At 37.8% G+C, this 13,218-nt stretch overlaps 1 protein-coding gene across 1 annotated transcript; it reads right to left on the minus strand.

The window, feature by feature from the left end:
* Nucleotides 1-401: 401 nt before the first annotated feature.
* Nucleotides 402-10,630, minus strand: tmem200b (transmembrane protein 200B). Its single transcript, XM_078791904.1, has 2 exons — nt 10,372-10,630; nt 402-2,738 (listed from the first exon to the last, which is right to left on the minus strand). Exon 2 carries the CDS (start codon nt 2,685-2,687, stop codon nt 1,488-1,490), a length of 1,200 nt encoding a protein of 399 aa, XP_078648030.1. The 5' UTR covers nt 2,688-2,738; nt 10,372-10,630; the 3' UTR covers nt 402-1,487.
* Between the last annotated feature and the right edge of the window lie 2,588 nt (nt 10,631-13,218).

The following is a 13,218-nucleotide window of genomic DNA, read 5'->3' on the forward strand; positions in this document are numbered from 1 at the left end:
ACTCATATTGGTACTTCTTTGTATATTTTTAGGTACACCTTTGGAGTGTTAAGTTACTGTGTGATGAGTTTAGTGTTTTTTTGCAAGCATAAACATGGCTAAATAAACTAATAGACATAGACATGTTTTTGGAATGTGGGAGGAAACCGGAGGACCCGGAGAAAACCCACGCATGCACGGGGAGAACATGCAAACTTCACACAAAGATGGCCGAAAGTGGAATTGAACTCGGGTCTCCTAGCTGTGTGGCCTGCGCACTAACCACTTTCTATGCCGCATGTCCTCCAATGAACTGCTTTGCTCAGACGCAATGCAGAATGGGAAAACTTCAAAACTCATATTGGTACTTCTTTGTATATTTTTAGGTACACCTTTGCAGTGTTAAGTTACTGTGTGATGAGTTTAGTGTTTTTTTGCAAGCATAAACATGGCTAAATAAACTAATAGACATAGACATGTTTTTGGAATGTGGGAGGAAACCGGAGTACCCGGAGAAAACCCACGCATGCACGGGGAGAACATGCAAACTTCACACAAAGATGGCCGAAAGTGGAATTGAACTCGGGTCTCCTAGCTGTGTGGCCTGCGCGCTAACCACTTTCTATGCCGCATGTCCTCCAATGAACTGCTTTGCTCAGACACAATGCAGAATGGGAAATTTCAAAACTCATATTGGTACTTCTTTGTATATTTTTAGGTACACCTTTGGAGTGTTAAGTTACTGTGTGATGAGTTTAGTGTTTTTTTTTTGCAAGCATAAACATGGCGAAATAAACTAATAGACATACACATAGAATTGAACTCAGGTCTCCTAGCTGTGAGGTCTGCGTGTTGTAAAGATGACTATAGGGGTGTTATTTCATGTCTAGAAGGCTCTAATAAATAATAACTTCACTTTTGGGTCTGGAAGTAATAAACCAGGGATTACTGTAATATTAAACACAGAATACTTTAAGGTAATATTGGATTAAAATCCCGATGTTATTGACATCGTTTAACCAACATCTGCGTATACGGTCATAATAGAAGAATATGCAAATATTATAAACTAATACGACCAAAGATGCATTAAACTGGGATCCATTCTTTAAATGGTATTGCAATATTTGTACACATAAAAACCCCAACACAGACATTATTAATATACAGCATACTCTACAGTACATAACTGACATGCATCGGATATGGAGAGCGGGATTCTCGTTATATATCAGTCAATCAACACTTAACGGGTCCAGAGACCAGGTAGTTTGGCTAAAACAGGACTGCACAGTGAAAACAGACCCTCTGCTGGGCCTTGGTAAAATAATAAAAACTGATTATTTCTGCCAACCTGAACGTTTCGGAGAATTGCTTAGCTCAGCGATGACAGTATTGGGTCAGTGTATTGTTCTCGTACGGTCGCGAATGCATCACAGAGCACGAAGTCCGTGTGTCAGTCATAGTTCAGAACCGCAAAAAAATTATACAACTCGGACTGGGAACCATCACTGGAACGGTCCGGATCCAAAACTCCTATCCCACTGAGAACACTGTTGCTCTAACTGGTCCAGAAGTTTATCCACCGAGTCCTCTTTGTTCTCCAGTTTCAGGTAGCGTCTCCCAATGCCCAGGTCTAACCGAGGCCAGCTTTGGCGAGTCTGCTCCTCGGTGACATCCATGACCTGCCCGGGGATGTTAATGCAAACCCTCGAATGCGGGTCTGGGGTCATAACCGCCGGTTGAGTAGTACGACCGCGCTCTCTGTTAATGGTTTTTTCCATAGACAAAACGGTTCCGGTCGTGTACGGTTTAGTCCTGTAGCTCATGCTCTGGCAACGTCGAGGCTGAGCGCTCGGGGTATCCGCATCGTCCAATCCGAGCGTGGACATGGAGCTGGCGGACATCAGGCAATTGTTGAGCTTGGAAAACGGAACCGGTTTGGTTTTACAGCCGGAACTGAGCTCCGTTTCGAACTGTGTGGAGTTACACGACGATGAATCGGTGGAAGGCGGAGGTACCGACTCTTGATGATGGACGGCTTCTGTGTGCAGGACTGGTTGCTGGTAAATTCCCTCCGCTGTGTCCTTCTTAGTGCTACCGGGTCTGGTCTGCAGCAAAGGTTCCGACCTCACCAGCTGCTGTCGACAGAAGCTATTGAGTTGGGCGGCGGGTAAACTGCTCACCCATTGATGTTTCGCCATGGAGTTAGCCGCCGCTATTTCTTGAAGGTCTGCCGAGGGAACGGCGGCAGACACGGAGCAGATGACACTTCGCATCTGCGCCAGAAGCATCTGAGTCTCCCGGTCTCGGTTCTCATACAGGACTGTGTTAGCGCAAATAAGAATAAAGAGCCCAACCCCCATGATGACCGGACCCAGCAGCTTCATCCGTTCGCTGTGGATCAAGCTGACCGTCGATAGGAAACTCTTCGCTCCCAGACTCCAATTCCTCGACGTTTCGGAAACATTGTTCCCTTCCGCGGATCCCAGGATGGAAAAACGTGACATTCGGTATCCGGCCACGGCTAACGCAACGCCCACCAGGACGACAATGACGCCCAAAATCAGGAATGCTCCAGCGATGGAACGTAACCGAAGCTTTCCTCGGATCACGCTGTTCTTCTTCTTTCGTCCACATAAGGAAAAACGAGGCTTCCGTCGGCGGGAAGGCGACGTCGTAGCGCCCTTGGTCTTTTGGGTCTTCATGATGTGGGTCACTCCAGAGCTTTTGGCTCCAGGTGACACCCAGTCAGAGCCCTTTGGAAGCAGAATAAATGTACTATTAAAAAAAACCCTGATCATAATAAATAATTCAAATAATTCAAAATAGTGAAAGATTAAATGAACATTTATCCAACATCCAACAATGCGTTCGATGCCAAACTCAAGGCTGCCATCTGGTGTTCTTTTATGTGGACTATGAAAGCCTGGGGAATCAGGAGCATCGTGGCGAAACTGACCCAAAACTCAGATCTTACATTTTTACTAATATGGCACAGCACCACACAAAAATGTAGCTTTTTTTGGTCATTAACTCAGATTAATTGCTGATCACTGGTATAGATGACTGTGATTGGCTGGCCACCAGTCCGGGGTGTGAAAAACAAAAACATGCTAAGTTAATTAGCCACTCCAAATTGTCCATAGGTATGAATGTGAGTGTGAATGGTTGTTTGTCTATATGTGCCCTGTGATTGGCTGGCCACCAGTCCAGGGTGTACCCCACCTCTCGCTCGAAAACAGCTGGGATAGGCTCCAGCACCCCCCCCCCGACCCTCATGAGGATAAGCGGTAGAAAACGAATGAATGATTGGTATAGATGAGAGACATTATGTTGGAGTTAATAAATCACTATACAGTAGAACCTTGGTTAGTGTACATATTTTCAGTTAACAACCAAAATGTATGCCAAAATTTTGCTTGGATTTGCGTACAATTTTGAGTTAGCGTACAACATAGGTAAGTTTTAGGGAAATATCAGTTCCCAACAAAAAAAAGAGAGAAAAGGGCTATTTGTGAAAAGCTAAATGTCAAGCATCACATAAATATTTTGCCAAAATGTCTAAATAACAATGCCAAAAAATTGTTGCATTTGCATACGTTTTATTTTTTATTATGAGTTAATAAATCACTATACAGTTGAACCTTGGTTAGTGTACATATTTTCAGTTAACAACCAAAATTTATGCCAAAATTTCGCTTGGATTTGCGTACAATTTTGAGTTAGCGTACAACATAGGTAAGTTTGAGGGAAATATCAGTTCCCAACAAAAAAAGAGAGAAAAGGGCTATTTGTGAAAAGCTAAATGTCAAGCATCACATAAATATTTCGCCAAAATGTCTAAATAACAATGCCAAAAAATTGTTGGATTTGCATACGTTTTATTTTTTATTATGAGTTAATAAATCACTATACAGTTGAACCTTGGTTAGTGTACATATTTTCAGTTAACAACCAAAATGTATGCCAAAATTTCGCTTGGATTTGCGTACAATTTTGAGTTAGCGTACAACATGTCTTGCGTCTTGTCATGTTATTAATACACATTAAAACACAAAACATCTTTCATCAGAAAAAAAAGTTTGTTCTACCTTTTTCCATTCTTTAGTAATCGGCAGTAGAACATAGGTAAGTTTGAGGAAAATATCAGTTCCCAACCAAAAAAAGAGAGAAGAGGGCTATTTGTGAAAAGCTAAATTTCAAGCATAACACAAATTTAGTCGTAAATATTTAGCCAAAATGTCATGATTCCATTCATGATTTCATAAATCACTTTAGAGTGAAACCTTGGTTAGCAAACATATTTTCAGTTAACAACCAATGTATGCCCGAATTTTGGCTGGATTTGAATACGTTTTTGAGTTAGCGTACAACATGTCTCGCGTCTTGTCATGCTATTAATACACTGTGTAAGCCCAACACAAAATGTTGTTAGCATCATATTAGCTTCTAACCAACCTTTAACGTTACGTTTACCTTCATGGAAGACATGATTGTTGTCAATAGTTTTTCTCACCGTACATCTTTACTTTTCTCCAGCAAAATAAGCCAAAACGGAGCCAAAGAAAATTATTTTTCCTCTTCTTAAGTTTATTCTTGGAAAACCAAACTTTTTTTTTCCTCTTAACTCATTCAATCCCATCCATTTTGGGTGATTTTGACTGATTTTGAAGATTAGTCTTTCATCAGAAAAAATGTTTTTTTTAATTTTGTTTCTACCTTTTTCCGTTCTTTATTATCAGCAATAGGTAAGTTTTAGGAAAATATCAGTTCCCAACAAAAAAAAAAAGTGTACCGGACTCGAATAATGTTAAAACTTGTATTTAGAAAGTCATAAACTCTAACTACAGAAATATGATAAACTACAGAAATATGATGTTTATTATTGTTAAAGCCTACTTTGCGGTCAATTAACGGTGATTTTATGAACAGAAAGATAAGTGACAGGTCATTTAAAAAAAAAAGGAAATATGGTGGAGACGTCTAAAATGAAAGAACGTACAAAAAAAAGTCTCAAAACAAACAGGAAGTCAGCCATTTTTATCGGAAACGGCCATATTGGGCAAAAACATCATATGAACAGTTCGTGTGAGGTTCCAAAGGCCCGTTGAACGCTTCTCACAGCTTTAATTTCATTTTAAATTTGTCACGTAATGCGGCGGGGCCGCGGTGCTGAAAGGATGGCAGTGAGAATTACAAATGAGGCATTCAAATCCTTGCGCTCAAGGCCGCGATGGGCTCCATTAGAGGCGGCAATCCGTCTTCTAATGTCATCGAATATTCCGCCGACACTCTGCCCTGTGAAAGCCCTGTCAGAGAACACCTAATCGTGTAAGTGGACTAAAGTAAACAGGAAGAAAGACATATTTGACAAATACATGGCCACCCTGGGGCCCTTTTGCCATCCTGGACACTTCACCAAACATGATCTCTTCTATGGTGGAGTTGCATCATCACCTCCTTTGTACCTCTTGCGCAAAAAGACGTCTTTCGAAGTGAGCGGTCGGGTTGAAAAAAAACAAAAATATGTCTTTGGTGGCGAATTAGTGAATTTTTTTTGACTTTTTTGTCTTTTTGCTCAAATATTTTGACTTTATTCAATAATATTTTTATATATATTTTATACTCATAATATTATACCTTTTGCTATTTGTTGTTTTGTTTGTTTCTCATAATATAATGACTTCAAAAACATATCACCTTCTTTTTTTGAATATTTCAACTTCATTTTTTTAAGAATATTCCAATGTTATTCTTGCAAAATTATGCTTAAAATTTTTTTGGGGGGATTATTTTTTCTTTTTACTTTTTTCTCTAAATATTTAACCTATAGCCAAAGACACAACTCTGTTAACGAATGAGTTAATTTTTGGACTTTTTTGTCTTTTTGCCCAAATATTTTGACTTTATTCTCATAGTATTTTGCCTTTATACTCATAATATTATACCTTTTTCCATTTGTTGTTTTGTTCGTTTCTCATAATATAATGACTTCAAAAACATAACACCTTCTTTCTTGAATATTTCTACTTCATTTTTTTCTTTAGAATATTCCAATGTTATTCTTGCAAAATTATGTTTTTTTAAAAAAGAATTTCGATTATTTTTTCTTTTTACTTTTTTCTCTAAATATTTAATCTATAGCCAAAGACACAACTCTGGTAACGAATGAGTTAATTTTTGGACTTATTCCTCTTTTTGCCCAAATATTTTGACTTTATTCCCATAATATTTAGCCTTTATACTCATAATATTATACCTTTTTCCATTTGTTGTTTTGTTTGTTTCTTATAATATAATGACTTCAAAAACATAACACCTTCTTTCTTTAATATTTCAACTTCATTTTTTTCTTTAGAATATTCCGATGTTATTCTTGCAAAATTGTGCTTTTTAAAAATTTTTTCAATGTTTTTTTCTTTTTACTTTTTTCTCCAAATATTTAATCTATAGCCAAAGACACAACTCTGGTAACGAATGAGTTAATTTTTGGACTTATTCCTCTTTTTGCCCAAATATTTTGACTTTATTCCCATAATATTTTGCCTTTATACTCATAATATTATACCTTTTTCCATTTGTTGTTTTGTTTGTTTCTTATAATATAATGACTTCAAAAACATAACACCTTCTTTTCTTTCTTAAATATTTATACTTCATTTTTTTCTTTAGAATATTCCAATGTTATTCTTGCAAAATTATGCTTTTTAAAAAAAAATTTGATTATTTTTTCCTTTTCCTTTTTTCTCTAAATATTTAATCTATAGCCAAAGACACAAACTCCTAAAACTAAAATGATTCCAAAAATAGAACAACAGGAACCTGGCATCAAATGAAAAAAAACCCTTTGGGAAACATTTGCCCTCTAAAGTCATAAAAACAAGGGAATTTGAACGGGCATGGCGCTAAACAAAAAAAAAATGCTCTCACTATGAAAACATTCCATTTATTAACAATGAATCAATGTTGCATCTTTTCATGATGGCCACCAGCGGATCCAAGAATTCCTGATAAGGTCATCCGCCGTTACTCAGTGGTTGTTTAGCACACTCATTCAGCGTTAATCACCGCTGAAAAATAATTGCGGTGGAACTCCTTAGACTGTTCCAAATGTTCCCTCTCGGTGGGAAGCTTGTAAAGTTAAGCAAATAGGAGAAACACATGCAATGCATGCTGGACTACAGGCAAGGGGCGGCGCCCTGGGGGTGGATCTTTAGCTTGATTACGAGGGCCCTGAAACACTGAGAGGGAAACCCCGAAATCTTTGTTTGGAATATGAAGCTATATTAAATTACTGAGAGTTTGAATGCTGTTTATTGACCTATTATTAGTATTAGTTATCAAAACATTTGCATACATAAGATAATTGTACATATTATTGGTCCAAATTATGTATTTTCAAACGTAGAAATTGTTAAATAGCCAAAAATATCTCTAATGTAGTGTAATATCTGTGACGTGTACCCCTTTAAGAGGCGGAGCCTGGGAAGTGACACGTGACATGAGCTAATTACAAGAGTGCCATTGTAGTAGCATTCTACTACTGATCTTTAGCTTGATTACAAGGCCCCTGAAAAACTGAGAGGGAAGCCCCGAAATCTTTGTTTGGAATATGAAGCTATATTAAATTACTGAGAGAATTAATGCTGTTTAATGACCTATTATTAGTATTAGTCGTCAAAGCATATGCATACATAAGCAAATTGTACATATGATTAGTCCAAATTATGTATTTTCAATCGTAGATATTGTTAAATAGCCAAAAATATCTCTAATGTAGCGTAATATCTGTGACGTGTACCCCTTTAAGAGGCGGAGCCTGGGAAGTGACACGTGACATGAGCTAATTACAAGAGTGCCATTGCAGTAGCATTCTACTACTGATCTTTAGCTTGATTACAAGGCCCCTGAAAGACTGAGAGGGAAACCCCGAAATCTTTGTTTGGAATATGAAGCTATATTAAATTACTGTGAGAATTAATTAACTATGTTATTTTCAAACGTAGAAATTGTTAAATAGCCAAAAATATCTCTAATGTAGTGTAATATCTGTGACGTGTACCCCTTTAAGAGGCGGAGCCTAGGAAGTCACTGTGTGACGTCAGCTAACTACGAGTGCCATTGCAGTGTAGCATTCTACTACACGGCCACTAGGTGTCAGGAATATGCTGTTGTGCTAACGTGTGAGTATATGTAATGTCTTATTTATGTTTAATATGTCTTATTTTCCATGATTATGTCCACTATATTGGTTTAAAAGGGTCTAATATTGTGCTCTCACTATGAAAATATTCCATTTATAAATAAAATTCACTTGTGGATTCGATTTTTTTGAATTTTGTATAGTTTTTTTGAAGGTACCAATAGAAATGAATCCATTAGTAAGTCACATAGAAGTGGTGGTAAGCCACATCCGTAGCCACAGCTGCCCTGGGATAGACTAATGGAAACAACGGCCTCTCCGACCATAGCAATGGAGGCAAGGTGGGTGAAGTGTCTTGCCCAAGGACACAACAACAGTGACTGGGTGCATGATCAAACCAACAACTTTACAGTTTTTGGATGACCTGCTCAACCTCCTGAGACCCTGGTCCTGGTCTGTCGGGTCTGGAAGAAACTACGATGTACTAGGGGTTGAAACCGGGTGGGAAGGAAGAACAAAGTAACCACTTCCGCATGGAATGGGAGGAAAACCTACTTTTCAAGATTATTGTTATTATTATTATTATATATGATTATTATTATTATTTTTGACAGTCTGTATGTAACAAGGGCCAACTGTACTAGGGTTTGAAACCAAGTTAGAAGAAAGGACAAAATAACCACTTCCGCATTGAATGGGAGGAAAACCTTGTTTTCAATATTATTATTATATATGATTATTATTATTATTATTATTGACAGAATGTATGTAACAAGTGCCAACTGTACAAGGATTTGAAACCGAGTTAGAGGAAAGAACAAAGTAACCACTTCCACATGGAATGGGAGGAAAACCTTCTTTTCAATATTATTATTATTATTATTATTATTATTTTATAACCGAGTTAAACCGAGTTACAAGAAAGGACAAAATAACCACTTCCACATGGAATGGGAGGAAAACCTTCTTTTCAATATTATTATTATTATAAATGATTATTATTATTTTAGACAGAATGTATGGAACAAGGTACTAGGGTTTGAAACCGAGTGAGAAGGAAAGACAAAGTAACCACTTCCACATGGAATGGGAGGAAAACCTTCTTTTCAATATTATTATTATTATTATTATATATGATGATTATTATTTTAGACAGAATGTATGTAACAAGGGCCAACTTTACTAGGGTTTGAAACCGGGTGAGAAGGAAAGACAAAGTAACCACTTCCGCATGGAATTGGAGGAAAACCTATTCAGTTTTATTATTATTATTATTATTATATGTGATTATTATTATTATTTTTGACAGAATGTATGGAACAAGGGCCAACTGTACTAGGGTTTGAAATCGAGTTAGATGAAAGGACAAAGTAACCACTTCCGCATGGAATGGGAGGAAAACCAATTTTTTTCAATATTATTATTATTATATATGATTATTATTATTTTTGACAGAATGTATGTAACAAGCGCCAAGCGAGTTAGAGGAAAGGAAAAAATAACCACTTCCGCATGGAATGGGAGGAAAACCTATTTTTTTCAATATTATTATTATTATATATGATTATTATTTTTGACAGAATGTATGTAACAAGGGCCAAGCGAGTTAGAGGAAAGGAAAAAATAACCACTTCCGCATGGAATGGGAGGAAAACCTATTTTTTCAATATTATTATTATTATCTATGATTATTATTATTTTTGACAGAATGTATGTAACAAGGGCCAAGCGAGTTAGAGGAAAGGACAAAGTAACCACTTCCGCATGGAATGGGAGGAAACCCTTTTTTTTTTTTCAATATGTCATATCAGAATTAATTCTTCATTCAAATGCATTTTGAATTGTTTTCTGCATCCGGACCTCCAGTTATCCATTTTCTATACCGCTTACCCTCACTCGGGTGTTGGGGGGGGGGGGCAATCGTTTTTACATGTTTACAGTTTGCTGCAGGAAACCTGGACGGCTTCCTGGTCTGGTGTGAGAACCCACCAGTTGATGCTTGACCGTGGAGATCCCTGCCTGACGTCAAGGTTAAAGAGAGTCACGTCAATGACAACATCTCCCCCTTTCCCATCCAAACACGGCATTTTAAAACTACATGTGCACAATCCACTCAGGAGAAGACGAGTGGAGTGTGAGGGTAAGCGGTGGGAAATCCGGCGTCCACAGTTGCAGTAATGCAGCACGCATCCATTAAACATGAGCACCAACACATGGCATGGCATGCAACACTTGTGTAAACTTGCCTGAATCCCCCCAAATCCTGTTGCCGCCTGCTCATAGTTTGAGCACACACCAGGAGATCCTAATCATTTTTCCCAGGGTGTCACGTCTCCTGGAAAAGCGGATAATCCGGACTGAGTGGACCAGAGTGGTGGGAAAAGGTGGGGGGGGGGTGTTTTTTTTGTTGAGCCCAAAAAAAGGACGCTAAAAAAAAAAGACAAAAGACTTTACTCCTTTTGCGTCTCCTCCGCAAACACCGCTTCCTTCCTTCTCATCCCGAGGAGGCTGTCATGCAGCAGGGAGCCCCTCTGAAGTCTGCCCGCCCGCCCGCCCGCCCGCAGCAGCCCCCGTCCATCCGCGTTTCACATCACCGCCAACCCTCCACAATAAGAGCTGCGGTTTTCAAAATAACGGTGTAGAAAAATATATCCATATTGAAGCCAATTTTATACGGGTTGTAAGCATTTTTAAGGATAAAAATAGCATTGAGAAGATGTGATGATGTGTAGTACACTATGCTGCTCACTAGGTGTCAGTAATGTTACTGCATACTGAAACTTTTCCACTTTTATGGCCTATAAATGTCGTTAGAATGTTGTATTATTGTGCTAAATGATGCTAAAGTTTCAGATAATTATGGAAGTGAGCCCTAAAGAATAATGGAAGTGAGCCCTAAAAGACTCAAAACGCTCTGTTTCAGAGGGCGTGGTTTAAACTGGATGTCTGTGATGTCACAGAATGCTGTGCTTCCTTATATGGGTGTGCGTTGTATAAGCCAGACAAGCTCTGATTCTGTGTTTACGTTGTTAGTAATGTCTCCCAGGAAGTGTTTCTTCAGGTGTAGGGGACTGACGTCACTCCAATTCTGACTTCCTTATATGGGCATGCCCAGTTAGCCAATGGCAACCTTGCTTTCCTAAAGAGGCAAACATACCAATGTCGGGTTTGGAAGCAATTAACCACAATGGACTAGGGTTTGAAACCAAGTGAGAAGAAAGGACAAAGTAACCACTTCCGCATGGAATGGGAGGAAAACCCTTTTTTCAATATGTCATGTCAGGATGTATGTAACAAGGGCCAACTGTACTAGGGTTTGAAACCGAGTGAGAAGAAAGGACAAAGTAACCACTTCCACATGGAATGGGTGGAAAACCTTCTTTTCAATATTATTATTATTATTATTATTATTATTATTATTATTATTATTATTTTTGACAGAATGTATGTAACAAGGGCCAACTGTACTAGGGTTTGAAAGCGAGTTAGAAGAAAGGACAAAGTAACCACTTCCACATGGAATGGGAGGAAAACCTTCTTTTCAATATTATTATTGTTATTATTATATATGATTATTATTATTATTTTTGACAGAATGTATGTAACAAGGGCCAACTGTACTAGGGTTTGAAAGCAAGTTAGACGAAAGGACAAAGTAACCACTTCCGCATGGAATGGGAGGAAAACCTTCTTTTCAATATTATTATTGTTATTATTATATATGATTATTATTATTTTTGACAGAATGTATGTAACAAGGGTCAACTGTACTAGGGTTTGAAAGCGAGTTAGAAGAAAGGACAAAGTAACCACTTCCACATGGAATGGGAGGAAAACCTTCTTTTCAATATTATTATTATTGTTAGTAATGTCTCCCAGGAAGTGTTTCTTCAGGTGTAAGGGAAAAGCTACATTTGTTTACAATTCCTAACGATGTTCTACTTGACTTCCTTATATGGGCATGCCCAGTTGACCAATGGCAACCTTGCTTTCCTAAAAAGGCAAGCATACCAATACTGCATTCTTATGCTGATATCAGGTCGATAATTATCGGACATGCCTAATTTATTCAAATACAGGAGTGTAAATTTGGCTGTAGGGGTGTTACATTATGTCTGAAGGGCTCTAATAATGTCACAAAGCCTATTTAGAAGGTCATAACAAGCATTTCTATGCTGTAACTATGAAAATATTTTATTTATGAATAAAAAAAATCTTACTTTGAACACATTTCTCACTCAGCTTGCAAGGTCAAAAGCACTCTTAAGCATTTGTAATTTAAACACGGAATATCGCTCATTAGATATAAATACAGATCCATATTTTAACATTCCCACGGAGAAAAGGACCAGATTGCCTTTTGAACAAAAATTCTGTTGACTAATGAGCCAAAAATGTTTTTAAAATAAGCTCCACCAGGAGGATGGGAAGTATTTGGATATTTTAAAACACACACACACACACATAAGCTATCAAACACGTTGCAGTGTTGATGTTTAATGACTTGTGAGTATGAATTTTTTAAAGTGTGTATGCCATCTGCTCAGGCTCAGTTCGCTCAACGCTGAAATGTGAGCCGTATGACAGCATGCCTGGAAAAAGAAAGAAAACGCTATATTTGGTCTTGTTTGTATTTTTTTTTTTATCCAAATATTTCAGAGCTGGTGCCAGTAGTGGAGGCTAAGATGGAGTATTTAGTGTTCATTAAACTCCTTGAATAAACCAGGGAGTCTAAGTACACAATCCACAACCGTCTAAGCAAAAGTGTAGGAATTTTGTCATCATAATTGTGTTCATGATCTGAATGCTCCAATGAAATATTCATGAGTCAGTTATTATATCTGTGAAATGTGTTGATTTTTCTTTTCATCCGCAGTGCTTAAAGGCTGCCAACACAGACGACTATTTGTCGCCATCTAGTGGAATAATACGGTAACGTACCAGGAAGTGAAGAGATCTGTTTTAAAATCACCGAACTATGTATATTGAAGCCCGTTTCCGCCAGAAAAAAATTAAATATTACAAATTTTGATAAGAAACTCATAGTTATGACATAAAAAATCAAAGTCACAAGCTAAGAAAGTCATAGTTAT

This window comes from Doryrhamphus excisus, linkage group LG7 (genome assembly GCF_037039965.1).
Source record: "Doryrhamphus excisus strain RoL-2023G ecotype Guam linkage group LG7, RoL_Dexc_Guam_v1.1, whole genome shotgun sequence".
Taxonomy (NCBI): Eukaryota; Metazoa; Chordata; class Actinopteri; order Syngnathiformes; family Syngnathidae; genus Doryrhamphus; species Doryrhamphus excisus.